This window comes from Zonotrichia leucophrys, chromosome 4 (assembly GCF_028769735.1).
Source record: "Zonotrichia leucophrys gambelii isolate GWCS_2022_RI chromosome 4, RI_Zleu_2.0, whole genome shotgun sequence".
NCBI lineage: Eukaryota > Metazoa > Chordata > Aves > Passeriformes > Passerellidae > Zonotrichia > Zonotrichia leucophrys.
In genome coordinates this window covers 56,348,061-56,365,687 of record NC_088173.1, presented here as the reverse complement: position 1 = coordinate 56,365,687, position 17,627 = coordinate 56,348,061, and the positions used below count along the sequence as shown (strand labels likewise).

At 49.3% G+C, this 17,627-nt stretch overlaps 1 protein-coding gene across 1 annotated transcript; it reads left to right on the top strand.

Annotated features, from left to right (window-relative positions):
* The first annotated feature begins 14,938 nt into the window (after window positions 1-14,938).
* Window positions 14,939-17,208, top strand: NKX3-2 (NK3 homeobox 2). Its single transcript, XM_064712412.1, has 2 exons — window positions 14,939-15,335; window positions 15,752-17,208. Exons 1-2 carry the CDS (start codon window positions 14,939-14,941, stop codon window positions 16,228-16,230), a joined length of 876 nt encoding a protein of 291 aa, XP_064568482.1. The 3' UTR covers window positions 16,231-17,208.
* Window positions 17,209-17,627: the final 419 nt, after the last annotated feature.

Genomic DNA, 17,627 nt, shown 5'->3' with positions numbered 1-17,627 from the left:
TGCAGTTTTCCTTTTTAGGTGGGGTCTGGCAAGATTTTCAGTCTTGCAACTGGTGAAATTTCCCTCTAGAGCCTGATCCAAAGTCAGTAGGTGCACTCAGCAGCTGGGGCAAGGTTTTGCTGATGTTGGCAGATCTCTGAGTGCCTCAGTTTTCTATTCCAACAGCTTCTCTAGTAACACATCTACTTCTCTCTTGAGGGAGGCCGGGTTAATCTCTGACATCCATCCCAAATACACATCTACTCTTCTCTCCCAACCAATGTTCCAAGACTATCCTATACAGAACAATCTCTGGCCCCAGTCCCTCAAAAGCTCCATAAGGTCCTGAGCTGCTTTAATCTCTCCAGAAACTCAGCAAAAAATTGTCCCATAACACTTGGCAACCAAGAGCAGCAGGTGCTCCTGGTTGTAGTGACAATCAGCAGATGTCCACCGTGAAGCAAGTCCAACACCAGATTGGTTGTCTACACCCAAAAGTGGTTTAAGTCTGATACCTGTATCAGGTTCTGCATTAGGAAAAGATCATTTTCCACCACAGACTTTTGGTACTCCCCTGCTCTTGGAAGAGGTGGTGGCACCTCTGCAATGCTGAGCATCACTGGTCTGAAGAGAGAGAGCTGCTGCCCTGAATCTGGGATGCACTGAGTGCCTTTACAGATCCTTCCAAAGCAGCACTTGATTTTCTTGAAGCTGCACCTGTTCATATTGTAAAGAGTGAAAGTAACTGGTACACTTTAATTCTCTTCCCAGTAAAATTTTCAGTTTTAAGGTTTAATGGGACCATCCTGACAAAGGTGACTGCACATTCATACAGCATACACTTACTCCAAACTCTTGATAACTCTGGTATCCTCATAATTGCCTGCTTGTTTGTTTTGTATAGAGCTCAGAAGACTCATACCTTCAATTTCAACAACCTTCTTCCATCTATTTCATTTGCTTGTAGCTTCAGTTTGGAGGAAATTGCCCATGTAAGCCTTCTGCAGGTCTTGGCAACTTCTTAAAGGTACTGTGCTCTCTTCTTCCTGAATATTCCTTGTCCCAGCTATGTACATCACACTCCATTACTTCCATCAGCTCCTCAAAAATCTGGGGCCTGTTTCAAACAAGGTGGGTTTTTCTCTACTAAAACATGAAAGTTTAAACACCAAGGAAATTCTATCTCCATTCTAATCTCTGTTTCAAGATGTTTCACCAAAATTCCTTGAAAGGGTATTTCTCATTTAAACCCGCTTCTCTTTCAAATCTCAGCTTTTTAGTTATCCTTTGTGAATAAAGTCCAAAAGAAAAACATAATAAAAATAAATGTCTTGCTGGGAGTCCCTGGATAGATAGTATTTAAAGCTAGGAACATAACACTCTTGCCAAACAACCGGGGAATGAAAATATGATTTGAAATGGCCGTAACGTAGTAGGGCACGAATAGATTTTTGGCACTGTCTGTCAGAGGGGTGGGGCTGCATGGTCAGGCAGTGACTCCATTTCACCAAGACACTTTTCACCTTCCCTTTTCTGCCCCTTTGCCAGTGCCTTTCTCCATGCCAGTGTTGAATTGTACAGTCACAGACTGCTGGATCAGGGAGCTTGAAACTACCTCTGCAAAATAAAGCTGCAGATCAGTTTTTAATGTGATTGTTTTATTAAACCAGCTGCTGATGAAACTGGGCAAATCCTGCTGCCTGCACAAAGATATCCATGTGGCAGAGAGGGGCTGTGAAATCACCTTCCCATTGTACCATGGATCTGAGCGCCCTTACATTCGTCATCGAGGTGCACCATTAGCTCTCCCATTTATGGCATTTACGGCACCTCTCTATCAATAATTGGTATATAAGTAAGCAGTGAGGTAATTTGTGAGCTTCATCCTTTCTAGTGACAAAACAAAGAGGCTTCTTGAAAGAAGGACAGATTATGCATCCCCAAGGATTCTAATTTTTATTTCATGTATTTGTTTAGGGTTGACAACAAATTGTACTGACAATTGAAAGGTGTGGATCTCTACCCTCACCATCAATATCACACATCAGCAAGCTCAGGTACCCTGAAATGTAGGAAAGCTGTTGCAGAGCCCTGGTCCCTGGTGTCACCAAATACACTGAAAATATCTATGCTTTCCACTGGGGAAACATAAACCTTTCTGTCAGTTCAGTCTGGAGATCAGGTACCTGCTGCAGTCCTGGTGAGCTCCATTTGGGGCTTTTCCTTGTGGAAGGACAGTGCTTACATGTGGCTCCAGCTGAGCCATACACAAAGTGCAGCTCTTATCCAGCTTAACTAGCTGGTGGGAGTAAATCTAAATCTATAAATATTTCAGAATATTTTGGACCCTCACAAACCACAAGAATAGACCAAAACTGAGCCACGTTTTTAAACACAACTCCTTTGCTGATCACACAGCTGGACAGCACAGGCACTGGCTGTACCTCTGTACGTGTATGGAGGATGTAACTGAGAATGAATAACAGAGCAGCATCAAAGCTATCAGTCCTACTGTCAGCTGGAGAACTCAGCCCTGCAATGATGGCTTTTTCTTTTCTAGATTTCATTGTAAAATGTCACACATGCTGTGCCATGATTTATATGAGTCAACATACATTAAAATGAATGAATAAAGAGGAATACATGAAAGAAAAATGCTCTGTGATCACATTCATGATACTCCAGCATCAGTTCCAATATATAAACTTGAAAATGTTAAAATTAAATAGTCATTCCTGCTTTGGTGCCCAAAGCAAGCAGAGATTTGGAATGTGACTTTCCTTTCAGACAATGATAGGTTCACTCTGCTGCTTTTGTATAAACAAGAGCTAAGGATTGCTCAGTAATATAGTGCTTATTTAACTCTGTTTGTTCAGGATTTTTCATGCTAAGTAAATAGGCAATATAAGGCCACTTTAAAAAGAAAAATAAAACTTATGATAAAATTTCTTTCAACTAATTTTGAACTTAGAACTCTATGTGGCCCTCAATGACAGGATATATCCTCTTGGGGAAGCCCTAATAAAAGTAAAATGGTAGTCATCCATTCCCTGCAAGATGCCACCTCCTTTTCTGGATCAGAGGAGGGCATGTGGACAGAGACTGGCATGAAGGTGGAGGAGCCCCTAGATATGAGCAAGAAGGGCCACAGAGGCCAGGGAGGCCCTGGAGGTTGTGCCCTTTCCACACCCTGCTGCCAACAGGACTGGGTGGGCCCAGACCACCACCGAGGGGCTGGAGGCTCTGAGAGGTTGGTCCATTTCTTTATGAAGGTTTGGCACCAACACCTCTGGAAGTCAGGCACGGGACAGCCTCTCTGATGGGGGAAGGAAAAGGCTGGCTGGTCATTGGGCAGGCACTCCAGGCTGTCCCAAGTGTGTGATGTCTGACCAGACCCCACAGATACCCAGTGATGGCAAACACACACCACCGCCATGGCACCCAACCCTTGCTGATCATTATATGTAAAGAATTTTTTCTAGCCTGAAATTCTCTGTTGCAATTGTTGCCTTTTATTCCCTGTATGACCAAATGTCTTTACAGTGGAGTCCCACCTCCTTAAGACCTACTTTTTGCTTGATCTAGTTTTGCTACTTTTCTGTTTTCAAAAATCAAAACTGTATTTGTTCTGAGTTTTCAGTGGCTCATATATTTTTCTTCCCACTTTTCTACTGAAAAAAAAAGGCCGAATAGTATAAAACCCTCAATTTAAGCAGAAGCATAGGGCAAAGGTTTTGTCTGTTTTGAAATAAACTTATAAAAAGGACAGAGTTCTACATTAAAAAATAAATAAAAAGTTGGGAGTTTTTTTCATTATAAAGCATGCCTGGTGGAGGGAGTTTCATACAACAGATTCAGATTTTTGCCCTGCAGTCATGCTTTGCAGGGATACCTTGGTTTGCCTTAGCCTGGAGCAAGCAGACTCAAGGATCCTCTTCAAGTGCATCCAAGAAAGAAGAAAGGCAGCTGGGCCTTGTAACACATGCACAAAGCTTTGCTGCCACAGACATATTGTGAGCTTCATTTCTCTTGCATGAACAAAATACTGTCCAGTTACCACTATCACCTCATGATGAATATTCACAGAGTTTTGTTGTATTTCCAGAACTGGGGAAGTTTTTCTTCTGAAAACAGCAATAGGAGCAGTGTGTAAGTGATAAGCACTTAATAATTGGTTATTATTTGCTATGATGATTATACACCACAGTGGCAATAACCCAAAACTGAATAATCCATCACAAGTGAGCACAAAGCCAAGTAGGTGCTGCCACAGTAAAGGATGTGGGGATGTTCTGTGTTGAGGCACTCTATGAGACAGAGAAGGAAAATTCTTCCATTCCTTCATAGTGGTCTCCCTATAATGGGCAAGGGAGGTACTCCACTTTTTCAAGTTCTCCTAATTCTTTTCTTAAGACTTTTCTGCTTGATCTTTTGAGATAACAAGATTGTTCAAAGACACCAGTGAATAGAGGGCTTGCTCCACAGACCTCATTCCTTCACTCTTCTCCTTCTTTTTCCACGTTTCTCAAATTTTCTCAGCTTTTATCATCTCTTTTCTTGGAAAGTGACTGGCAGCTCTAAAAGGAAAAGGAATCCAATTACTTTGGTTTACATTCAAGGGCATCAGTCTTAAACTGTCCCTCTGCACCATGTCTTCAATTCTCAGGGACCAGGGGAGAGGAATGGTCTGGAGCCAGTTCAACATCCCATTGGACCAATATTTTCTCTGTGCTGGCCCAACAGCTAGAGTATTTCGTCTTGGTCCAGTTGGGATCTAGCAAGGGTGAAAATACTAAAATATACTGACAAAAACTTCCAGCCTATTCCAATAATCTGGCCAGAATCATCAAAAGTGAGAGGTGAAGATCCTGGTGCTGCTGAGCTCCCATTTGCCAGTAAGGGAGCCAGCCCAGCAGGGCTGAGGTCTTATTCAGCTGCTTTTGAGACTTTCCCAGCCTCCTCCTTCTGTAAAATGCCCACCTAGAAGGCAGGTGAATAATCTATCTAATTGCAAAGCAAGGCCAAACTCTGGGTGCCACAGAAAGGGACTCCAAGCATCACTCCTGTGCTTCTGAGCAAGTCACTCAGGAGCTCGTGGGGACAAATTGCTCAAACCTTCTCTAGAAAAGCAATCGCTGGGTTGCAATTCCGTTGGGAAAAAACTGTTTTCCAGGCATGGAGAGTCCTACAATAGCCACTAGATGGCAACGGGTGCCTGCCAGGTAAGCGGCGGGCACAGGCAGGATCCCGCTCCTGCCGCTGGAACCCAGAGCCCGGCGCAGTTTCGACAGGACACACAAGGGCTCGAGAGAGGAGCAAGGCAGGGCTGGGCTGCTCCTGGGCCAGCACTCCTGGATGTCCTGAGCCACCCACCCACCAGCTCCTCCTGAGCTGCTGCTCGGCACGGCACAGCAGGACTCACCCCCTTGAGCAGAAACAGCTTTCTTCAACTCTGCATCCATGAGAAGGCTGTGCAGCACGCCATGCACAAGCCCAGTCCACCAAGTGTTTTGTTTCCAGATATAATATTAAATTCGATATAATGTGGGTCTCTATTTATAGGCACATCAAACTTCTTCAGGAACAGTGCATTTAACATTTTTTTCCTCAAGTGTAATGAGTTAGATTTGGTGGTTTAATAGAAGCCATCCATCTATTCCATTCCATGCTGTTTCCTTGTTTAGGTCCTTCTTATTTCTCTCATTTTCTAGCCCCTCTTCCTAGCACTTTTCCAGACTAACTTCCACCATCCTCACTTCTTATTTGACCTGTCTTTCACTGAATGTCCATTTGTTCCCATCCCAGCACTTCGATTCTCCCACAGGATCCCTCTAAGACCTCATTCTCCTTTGCTTTCCTCTTGTTATTTTCTTTTCCCTTTCCCCTTCCCTTCTCCTCATCAGCTTCTTGCAAAACCTTGAATCACATATAATATAATGTAACATATATTGTAACCTCTCCCTTTACTCTTGTCCTCCTTTTATTTCTTAAAATATCCTTCCTTCAGCTCCATTCTTCCCTTGTCTCAGTCTTCTTGGCATGACCAAGAACTTTTGTGGATGAAAGAGTACATGGAGGTACTGACATTGAAACAGGTTAGCCTTTACCTGGGGGCCTTTACCTTATTTGTACTGGCTTCTGTGAGTCAATATGATGAGGGAAGTTGTGTAAATATCAAGTAAAGCAATAATAATCCCCTTTTCCTTTGCGATCCTTATTCCTCATTGCTTTCCGTTAACTCTGATGTGGCTGGAATCACGTTTTAGGCTTCCAGGATGCAGAAAACAAGAACTGGGACAGACTCAACATCAAAAAGCAGCTGACCCAGAAGTTGGGGAAATAAAATCTGTTCTTCAAGGAAATTATTGAACAGTCTCTGGCTCTTGGAGAAAATGCACTGGGATTTTTCTGTCATCTCTGCCCAGATGCTGGAGCACATGACAAGGGATCTAAGCAAGCTACAGCCTGTAGCAACCCATTATATTCATAAGCTGGTCTTATCAGGAGTCTCAGAATCAACACTTTCTGAAAAGCAGTTGCTATTGAATGCAAGAATATGGTACTGCAATGCTCCCAAGCACCACTACTACTTTCAATTTTTCAAGTCCAAAGGGCTAGGGCTACTGGAACAAAACAATTCATAGATCCCTGCCATGACACTGATTTGTCTTTTCAGCTGCTCAGATGCTAGTCTTGCCTCCTCCTCACTGAAAGGATCTCACTATCTCATTATCCAGGTGTTCTGACATTTACTATATCCTCTGTAAAAGCAGACGTTACCTTATACCAAAGCAGGTACCTGAGCTGCCCAGGCCTGCTTCTGAAGTCACCATGAGGAAAGCAGCCCCAGGAGCTGTAGGGTGCCCCTGGCCATGTGCAGGCCAAGGACTGAGGCATTTGGGGTTGGAAGGTGGAAGTTCTTCCATATCCTCCACAGACTGCAGGATGTCCACTCTTCCTTCTGGCATGCTGCTGCTCTTCCAGAGCCTGCCAGCAGCTCACAGGGATTCAGGGTCAGCATTCAGGTCTTACTCTTGCAGGGGTTTGTTACAGTTAGATGTTGAGGAGACACTAAAATAGATAAATTAAACCTTGTGAAAGAAATATGATTGTACATGAAGGTCCTTGCCCATGAGAGATTTTTGTTTCCTGCATGATAGCTATGGGTAAAGTCAGAGGTATGGATGTCCATGACTGATCCAGAGACATACATTCCCTCTGTGTTTGGAAAGTTCAGTCAACCTGACCAAATCATCACAACGTACAAAGATCTTGGACTACAACAGCTTTGTTGCTTATTTTGCAGAAGACCATACTGCAGACATCTTTTTGGAGCTATAAAGCATAACAACTCATTTTATTGAGTTGTGTTTCCTCATGGGGGAGCATATCTGGTGCAGAACAGTATTTGAGAGGTGTTGCACAAAGTGCACAGTGAGTGAAAGAAATATAGCCACATCTATATCTGAATATCTGGATATCTGAAGTCCTCCAGAGATCTGAAAGGAGAGTTGATAGCAACATTTTTACCAAAGCCTGTGTTTTAATGCTTCCTACAGGCAGCAGTTTACTTTGGTCCTGTACAGGCTTGGAAACCTAAGAGAACATGCATAAAAGCATGGGGTTGTTAATCAGCTCTCATAAAATACAGATGATACTATAAAGCACCAGAAGGTCACACTACAGACTACCCTTCTTCCAAAGCAGAGAGAGCAGAAAGCTCTCATTTGTCCTGCCAAAAATAACCTCATCCTTAGTGCAGGATATCACAGTTTGCCATCTTGGAAAAATTCCTTCCAGACAGCACTCCTCTACTCCGTTTCACTTGCAGGCATATTTCTGAATCCTTTAGTTGTGAAAAACCTGGAGAAATAAAAGGATTTTCTTGGTTTTCCAAGGAATCCATAACTGATGTTTTGTCCACCTACATTTCTGTCCATCTCCCATCACAAGAATTTTCCACTAAGTCATAGGAATCCTTTAGTACTGGATGCTTTTCCAACCATCTCATTTACACTTGGTCATGTAATGGGTAGGGTACAAAGAGAAGACAGGGTGTTTATTTGTAGTCATCCACAACTGACGTGCCCAAAGTATCTTTCCTTCAAGAAATACTTAGAAAGTAAGAACAATATCTGTATTGCCTGCAGACAACTTGTGCAGTGTTTGATTTTTTGGTTAGTAATTTTCAGGCAGCCAATTAAATCTGCAGGTGTACTGAACAAAAGAGAGTCACTAATTTAGTTGTGAAGTTCATGTAAGTATTTGCATTCTCACTGAGCCAGCCAAAAGAATTAGTGATTGAATGTAAAAGCTGTGTTCAGATGAAATGTACAGTCACTGTACATACAAAATCATTGCCAGTGGAAACAACTCACACAAGTGAACCTGCGAATTGCCCTAACTCCATAAACTCAGCCCTGGATCCCAGCTCTCCATGCTCAAACTGCTTGGCTTGGCTGCTCCACCCCAGGTCACTGGGCAAGGCCAGCACTGTGAGCTTGCAGGGCAGCTGCAGACAGGGAGCCCCATCACACAGCAGGCAGAGCTGGAGGCAGAGCTGGGGAATTCCCTCCCAGAGGGGTCACAGTGCTCCCAAGCAGGCTGGGGTGCCTCCCTCACATGGAGTGAGAATCTTGGTCTAAACTGCCCGGCTTCCTTCTCTGCTGGGCACTCCTGGCACCAGACCCAAACCTGGGTGCAGCTGTTGCTGCTGCTGCTCTGACACCTCTGACTGCCCTTCCAACACAGGAAGGCAATCACACAGGCCTGGGTCCAAAATAGGATGGATATTCCACAACTCTCATCTCCACAGCACACCATGTTTGAGACACTTGAGTCAGTACAGGAGCTCCTGAGTCAGGCTGCTCCTCAAAGCAGCATCCCATCAGCCAGCACTGCATGCAGGAGACTGCCCAAAACACACAGAAATGTCACATCCCATTTCCACAGTTCAGGCTTCCTATTCAGTGGGAGAAGGATGTGAAACAAACACGTCCTTGATCTCAGAAGCTGAAATTTTTGAGCAACCAGCAATCTGTGAAAATGTTTAAGTCCCAACCGCTCACAGATTTTACCTTTGGTGGGTGTCTACTCCTGATATGAATAATAAAGAGATAGAAATATTAATATAAAATTACTACTGAATTGCTATCGATAAAGAGGTGTGTCCTAGACAAAGAGGTAAAATCACTTCAGAAAAGTAAACAGTGCCAGTATCCTGAGAGGCTCATTTGATTTACCTAAGCATCAAAAGCAATAGTGCCAGTATCCTGAGAGGCTCATTTGATTTACCTAAGCATCAAAAGCAATAAATATATTTAAATGTTAAATACCCCAATGCAGCCATTGATTTAGTTACCAAGTTAGTCTATCATATGAGAAAAGTGAGCTCCACTACTTCAAACAAAAAGTAGGAAAGATTATTATTTCTATATAGGTGGAACAGCAGTAGAAAAGGAAACCTGGACTTCATATGATGTTGTACCAAATAAACATCAAATGATTAATCTGTGCTAGGAGTGTTCTTAAAAGCCTGGAAACTTGCACACAGCAAATGCATATACTGTAATATGGTGGATAGTCATTAAAATGTTCTACTAAATAATGGGGAAAAATTCAGAACAAGTAAATATATTGTATGGATGACTCACTCATACATGACATTTCTACTTCAATTTTTCTATCAGGTACTGCAAATAAAACAGATTAAAAGCTAAATACTGGATCTGCAAAAGCTTTACTTTATGACTGAGAGAAGCACCTGGCTATTTGCACATGCTGATTTGGTTTTTGTTAGTAAAGCAAGCTAATCTTATCCAGGTTGTATTGCTATCCTATAGGTAACTGCATCAGAAAGTAAGGAACATATAGCCATTTATGTCTTTAGCAAGAAACCTAGCATAGAAATAAGGAGACAGTCAAAGAGAAGATTTATTTCAAAAGCTGGTGGTGCCTGGAGGCTGTTGTGGGACAGGGCTCTCAGTGTGTACAGAACTTGTTGCCTCCTGGCACTAAGCACCAGACACAACCATGCAGCTCCACTCCTTCCTGAGAGCATGGTGTGGTTAGACAGCCTGTGTGTCTTTTCCCTGTCAAGGTCTTGAAAGGAGGAATAATTCAGGAGAAACTGCCATGCAGTGAAATGAAATGTTGGTAGGTTTATTTTCATTCTTGGTACTTTGCATACCAAGCCTTCACTTGTTAGTGTAAAGATGAAGCAACAAGAGGGAGATTTGGGTTGGTTTTCCCAGAAATAGCATCTCTGAACAATAAAACTGGGAGAAATTGTGTCACTGTAAATATGCAACCAGCAAAATTCAGGCATTCTTTTCAGTTTGGTTGTAAACTGCTGTAGAAGTGTTTTTGTTTGATCCTCCCAGCCCTAAAGGACATGGGCTTTTCCCCATATAAGGAATGAAAGGGATTGTAAAGCAGCTATTAAAACCTACTGAGCTAATTTGTTAAAAGCTTGTCGCATTAGTGAGAATAAAGTTCTCATTGTCAGCGTTATATCTGCACATATTCAGTTGAATTCTAAAAATAATTCAATTTTTTTTCTTAATTGCAGAAGGTAAATCCTCCTCTCACTCGAGCCTGAAGCATCCTGCAGGTGACATCTCAGCAACAGCACAGGATCCTGATGTCAACTGCAAAAAGCAATTTGAAGACTGAGTGTTGCAGCAGTCACTTATATGAGATCCCTCTTGAAATACATAGAGAAATCTTGAGAGTGGTTTAGAGATGTACAGCTCTCACCTACTGTGTAGGTACAGTTACATTTGTTGGAAATAAATTGTTTCAATAAATTGATTCAAGAAATGGAGTCAAAACCTGTCCAGGGTATGTCTGTGTGTCTTTGTTGCACAGCCAGAGAGCAGCACAGCTGAGGTAAAAGCCGTGAAAGAAATCTTCCCCATTACCAACAACGGATTCAAATTCCTTACAGAAGGAAGCACTGTTTGTACCAATGTCATCTTCCATCTAAGTCCCTGAAAGATCCAGCAGGAGACTCAGCAAGAATTTGCATTGCCCTGAGTATATGAGGAGGAAAACCAGTTTGGAAAGACAGCTTGTGTCTAGAAAAAAATCACCTCTAATAAGGTATGGCAAAAGTAATAGCCACCACCATACCACCATGCAGGCTCTGGGAGGTGCTGCAAGACGGTTGCAGTGTGTGGCAGCCCCTGGCCATGAAGCTCCTTGGCCTTCCTCAGAGCTGAGAAGAGCTTGGAAGGCAGAAGTGGTACTGTGCTTTTGGCTCTGCCCCAAAACTGGCACATGGACATTACACCACTAATTATTTTCCCATACTGGGCAAATCCTACCCTGAAGGAAAAGCTATAATATTTCCTTTTCCCAGTGCACTGTACTCCCAGACAGGGGATGATCTGGGTCTCTTTATACAGCATTATATATTATAGAGAAATCTGTGCTCTTTACAAAGGCTTTTTTAAGGTTTTGCAGCCACCTTTCCTTGTGCTTTCACATGTGGTAAAAAGGCTTTATAAGCAGAACATCTTTCCCCATTTCATCACCCCACATGTCATCTGCAGCGTTTCTGTGGGAGCCCTGCCTCTCACCTGGCTCAGAACGCTCAGGTGGCTGAGAGAAGCCGCCCCACAGGGCAGCCAGCCAGGCTCCCCTCAGCTGTTCCGCTCCCGCGGTGGTTTGTCACTGCACACCGGGCACCGGGGCCGTGCCTTGGCACCCGGGTGTCCGCCTCGGCCCCGCTGTCCCCTCCGAGCGCGGCCCCGACGGCAGCCCGGGCCGGGCAGTGCGGCCTGGCCGCCTCTAGGTGGGGCAGCCCGGCCACCGGCGGCACCGGCACGGCCCCAGGACGGCGGAGGGACAGCGGGGCGAGCCGGGACCGGGACAGTGAGCCGGGCCCGGCACGGCCAGCCGGGTGCGGGACAGCGAGCCAGGCCCCGGGAAAGAGAGCCGGGTGCGGGACAGCGAGCCAGGCCCCAGGACAGCCAGGCGGGTCCGGGACAGCGGGCCGAGGGTCTCCAGTGGGAGCGGGGAGAGGCAGGGGCACGGCGGGTTTGATGTTTCCCCGCTGAAATGTAATACACGACTGAGAAACGGCGGATCCGTGTGTTACGGTATATCACGGTGTGTGTATTAAGGCCGCTTCCAGACGGCGAGGAATGGGAGGTGCGGAGCTCTGTCAAGGGTGGAGGCCAGGTGGGAATCGTGCCCCCTCAGACATCCCCTGCCTCTCCACTGCGTCCATCACGTCCACGCAGAGCCTTTTCCAGAGAGGCTTTCCCGGTTTCTCCGTCGCACTCTCGGAGGGGGCCCTGTGACCCCGCACGCCGTGAACGGGCAGCCCGAGCTCTCCGGTGCTGCCCTGGCGAAGGGCGGCCGGAGCGGGGCCAGCCCCACCCCAGAGCACGGGGCACAGCACGGGGCACAGCCGGGCCGCCGCTCTCCCCCATCCCTCCATCCATCCCTCCATCCCTCCCTCCCGCTGCCCCTCTCCTCGGCGGGGCTGGGGGCCGGGCGGGCCGAGACCACCCAGCTGGCCCCCGGCCCCGGCACGCCGGCCCTGCCCGGCCTCCCTCCGCTCCGCCGCTCTCTGCGCCTTACCCCGCTCTCCTCCCGGCCTCTTCCCCAGGCATTTCCTCCCCCAAACAGAGGTTTGCTGATCAGAAAGAGGGTGCAGAGATCGCCTGAGTAGGCGGAAGAGGGAAAAAAATTAAGAAAGAAAAAGAGAAAAGGAGGTGGGGGGGAAGGAAGAGCTGAGCAAATTAGCAAAGAATTACAGCCACTGTAAACCATATGCAGGTATTTCAACAGCTTGGGCACAAAACTCTGTAAATCAGGGTCTTCCTGGGCTGGAGCTCCGTGTGCCGGAGCACGGCGGGAGGCTGCACCGGGAGAGGTTCGCTCTCCTCCCCGCCGCTCGCCGGCCCCCGGCATCGCCCGCTTTGCCTCTCTCGGGGCGCTCTGCTGCACCTGAGCAGAGCCCGACAAAAGAAACCCTCTGTCCGGAGTTCCCGTGTCCGCCCGTGCCCCGAACCCCCTTCTGGCCGCCAATCCAAACCACGTCTCCCACAACCCGCGCTCCCAGCCCTTCCTCTGTCCCCGTGTTTGAGGCCGCTCGTCTCTTCTGACATCCCAAATTCCATCTCTTGGCTGTTAAGGAGCCTTTAAAACACTCGTGCAGGACACCCTTCCTAGCGCCCTAAGTATCCCCCTACGTATATTCTCGTAAGTGGATTTCTCGCAGCTTCCTAGATGCTTCTCGTTTACCTCTAGCTCTTAAAAAATTTTCCCTTTGGATATTTCTTTAGTGTATCGTGATACCGAAGTCTTTGGTGGCAAAGCGATGGCTTTCCTGGGGAAAAAAATAGGTAAAAGGTGAGTCCAAGCAAGGTTATTAAAATGGTCTGAGTTTGTTCAGAAAGATAAAGACAGTTCCCGCTTAGTCAGGCAGAGGTACTCTCTAGCTTTGCGCTGTGTATGAAAGTAGAATTATTTATTTTATGGATTTATTTTTTATGTAAAATTTATGATTGAAAACATATAATTCGTGCCAAAGTCGTTGAAAATCAATTATTGTCACTTCGTAGTCTACTGCAAACCGTTCATCTCTGTGAGATCAAGTAGGGAGGTGTTAGCGTGGCCACACGCCTGTGGAGAAGCCCGGTGACACTCTGAGAATTTAGTTCATGGAGCAAAGCGAGTTTGCGGGTGTCTTTTTTCTGTGCTTTATCTCCTTATGTTGTCGCTTTCACCCAGCACCAAACACCCATGTTCGTGCAGCACAGGCGTTTCATTTCTCGTGTACCTGCTTGATACCCTTGCCGGTATTTTTATTAGCTCCGAGAAAGCCAATAATATTTGAAAAAGAGAAAAGCGTAATGCTTGGGGGTATATTGTTGTTTTGGCAGCGAGTCTCGGATATACAATTCACGTGCCTGTAATAGTTTCCAAAGTCTTCCCGTGCAGGGCCGTTTTCTTTTAGGGAAAGCATCGTTTAGGGAAAAGAGTTTAATCTGCGAGAAATTGCTTTCCTAATACGGGCTTTATAAGCCCCATGGACAGAAGACCGTACTTAACATAAACCCGGCCATGTTTTTAAAAAAACGCAGTAGTGAAAAGCGCATTTTTCAAAACTGGCCGAGGCTGATTTGCGTTTACCCCGACAGTGCGGGCGGCCGGGGGCTGGGGCGCTCATCCCGCAGCTCGTACTGCCCAGCACGGGCACGGCGTCTCGGCCCCGGACAGACTCGGAACAGGCGAGTTTCGACGCCCTTCCCCAGCGGCGCGCAGCAATGCCCGCCACACTGCGGCGTCGGTCCCGTCCCCGCCACCTCTCCCGTCGGGACCGAACCTTTCCCCCGCGCCAGGCTACAGCGCTCTGCTGAGGCGCGGCGAGGGGGAAAACATCTCTGCAGTGCGATCCCGCACTGTCCAGGTGGAAGCCGCCGCTTTCTGCCTCGGAGAGGGACCGTCCCTTCGAGGGTCTCCTCGGCCCGGCGAGGCGGGGGCGCCCCGCGGGCCGCAAGGGGTTAAAGGGACGGAGCGCCCCGGCGCGCGCCCCGCGGAGCCGCATCGGCCCGCGGCGGGAGCCAATGGGCGGGCGGGGCGCGCGGGGGCTGCCCAATGGGAAGGCGCGGTGCAGGCGCTGTCGGGCGGCCGTGAGGGATGGCAGCGCCGCCGGCAGAAAAAGCGGAGGGCGGGCGGGGGCGGGACAGAGCGGGGCGGAGGCAGCGCCCGTGCCGCCAGGGACCCGCGGCGGCGCCCGGCGCAGCGCGGTGGCCCCGGTGGCCCCGGCCCTATGGGCGGGCGGGCCGGCAGTGGCGCAGAGAGGCTGCTCCCGCTGGCGCCCGCCCTCCCGGCGGCAGAACAGGGCCCGGCACCGGCGCGGCGGCGGCCGGCGATGCGGTCGCCCAGCTGAAGACGCGGCACGGTCCGCTGCTCGTCCGCGGGGCTTGCCCGTCGCCGGGCCATGTCCGTCCGCGGCGGCAACGCCCTGACGCCTTTTTCCATCCAAGCCATCCTCAACAAGAAGGAGGAGCGCGCCCGCCACGCGGCGGGGCGGCCGCCGCTCCCGGGGGCGGCCGGCGGCTGGCGGCTGTGCGGCGCCGCCGAGGACCCACCGCTGCCCGCGCCCGCCGCCCGCGCCCCGGCCCCGCGGACGCCGGCGGGCTGGGACTCGGACTCCGCGCTCAGCGAGGACCCCGAGGGCGAGCGGCGCTCCGAGGAGGAGGGCGCCGGTGGAAGCGCCCGCCCCGCAGAAGCCACGGGCGGGGGTCGGCCGGCGGAGGACGAGGCGCAGCCCCCGGAGGCGGCGGAGCGGGACACCACCGGCCTCAGCGACAGCGAGATGTCGGCCGCCGTCTCAGGTAGGGGCAGCCCCGATGGCGGCTCCTCCGCGCCCGCGCGAGGAGGGCCCCGGAGGGCTGGGAACGGGAGGTGTCCGTGGCTGTCGCCGGCTCCCCGGAGTTGTGCGACAGGCTCGGTTGTGCCGGGGGGGAGAGAAAACCCGCAACGCGTCCCGCGGGGCGAGGGAGGGCGGATCGGGGAGGGCCTTTGGCCCGGCGGAGCCCGCAGCTCGCCAGGCGCTTAAAGGAGAGCGAGAAGCCCCGGCCGCTGCCGCCGGCGGCTGTCCCGGCGACGGGGCGGGCAGCGGCTCGGAGGGCTCTCCGCTCGCCCCGTCGCTGCGGACCGGCCGCAGGAAGCGCGCCTGGCCGCCTGTGCGCGGGTGCCGCTGTCCCGGTGCCTGCCTGCCCTGACCGCCGTGCTCTCGCCCTGCCTGCAGATCGCAGCCCTCCGGAGGAAGAGGACGGAGCGGGCAAGTGCGGGAATCTGCTGCCGGGGGAGGAGGAGGCGGCGGCGGCTCCGAAGCCGCGGAAGAAGCGCTCCCGCGCAGCCTTTTCCCACGCGCAGGTCTTCGAGCTGGAGCGGCGCTTCAACCACCAGCGCTACTTGTCGGGGCCCGAGCGGGCCGACCTGGCCGCCTCGCTGAAGCTCACCGAGACGCAGGTGAAGATCTGGTTTCAGAACCGGCGCTACAAGACCAAGCGGCGGCAGATGGCCGCCGACCTCCTGGCCGCCGCCCCCGCCGCCAAGAAGGTGGCCGTCAAGGTGCTGGTGCGCGACGACCAGAGACAGTACCACCCTGGCGAGGTGCTGCGGCCGCCCTCGCTGCTCTCCCTGCAGCCATCCTACTACTACCCCTACTACTGCCTTCCCGGGTGGGCTCTGTCCACCTGCGCCGCAGCTGCCGGCACGCAGTGAGAGGCACACACACACAATCCCCGGCCCCGACACCCCCAGCATACACACTGGCAGCCAGGAAACCCATCTTCCCTCTGCCACCCCCCCATCCATCAATCCGTCCGCTCCGCTTCTCAAGTCCAGAGCCCCAGCTGCAGCTCTCAGTGCCTCGGACAGTATTTATTATTATTTTATTGTTATTTTTATTATTAATATTTTTGGATGGTTCCTCACCCTCTCCTCTTTCAACGTAGGACTTCTTGGCCACCCCCACCCTGACCCTCACCCCATCCCCATCCCGCCAGCCGAGGACTCTCGCGATTCGGCACAACTTGTTCATGGTATCCATGTTGTCAGTGTATTCGGTGTAGACTTTTTGTTTGTTTGTTTTATTTTGCTTTGGATGGGTAGAGACTCGATCTTGTGTGGAGAAAAAGAGAAAGAAAACAAAGGAGAGGAAAAAAAAATACAACCCGCAAAACCAATTGCAACTCAAAAGAGGAGATCAAGGACTCCCTCAGTGGATTGTAAGGAAGATTATTTTTGTCGTCTGAGTCCTTGGTCTTCCAACTTGTTGCAAACTGAGTGTGCCTTGTATGGTGCTGAATGTATGGAAGCCTCTTTCAGGTCCCCCTGCTCTTGTTGCCCATGTTATTCCTGTACTCCATGATCCCTGGCAAAGGATAAATATGTCACAAAAGGGTGAGACTTATATCAAAACTCTGACTTCTTGTTTTCCTTTTTTTCCTGAGATCTTTCCGTGTTCGGGGAGGGAGGAGTTATGGATTTTTCGCACTTTCCAGATGTATTAAAGTTGTTATTTTTATATTCAATGTGAATATTTCTAGTCAGGCTTTTTAAGAAATCGATGTAACAGGAAACTTTAATACCGTCAGTGCCTTTTACAATTCTTCTGCAGAGCTCTCCTCCAGGGGTGGGGGTTTCTGATCTGCTCAGCAATGTAATTACAGTCTCTTTCTTCCAAGGTAACTCGTTGCTTTTTTTTTTCTTCTTTTTTTTTTCCCCTCTATTTCCCTTTTAATGGCACTGTGCACTCAACTAGATTATTTACTTCAAATGAATTGTGAATGTTTGTAAGCTACCCGCTGTACTTGTTTTGTTGTTTGTTTGGTTTTTTTTCTAATTTATAAACTTTAGTTTAACACTTACTCCTGCTGCTTCTGTCGTTTCTGAGAGCAGACACGGATTTCCCCAGTGATATTTTCCCCCGCAGCAACCTCAGGCCGTAGCTCAGACCACGTCCCTCCTTTTCCCACTCGCACGGTGAGGATCGTAGGGCCTGGCAGAGATCTGGGCCGCCTTGCCCGGCTGCAGCGGTCAGCGCTGATGCCCGTTCCCTCTGCGGGAGGCGGAGGGGACCCGGGAGCTCTGGCCGGGTGCCCTAATCACTTCTTTGG

Excerpts from the sequence above, each read along its gene's own strand:
- NKX3-2 (XM_064712412.1), top strand. The coding sequence starts at position 14,939 with ATGTCCGTCCGCGGCGGCAACGCCCTGACGCCTTTTTCCATCCAAGCC. Across the intron at positions 15,336-15,751 it reads GATGTCGGCCGCCGTCTCAG|ATCGCAGCCCTCCGGAGGAA; the intron begins GTAGGGGCAGCC and ends CCCTGCCTGCAG.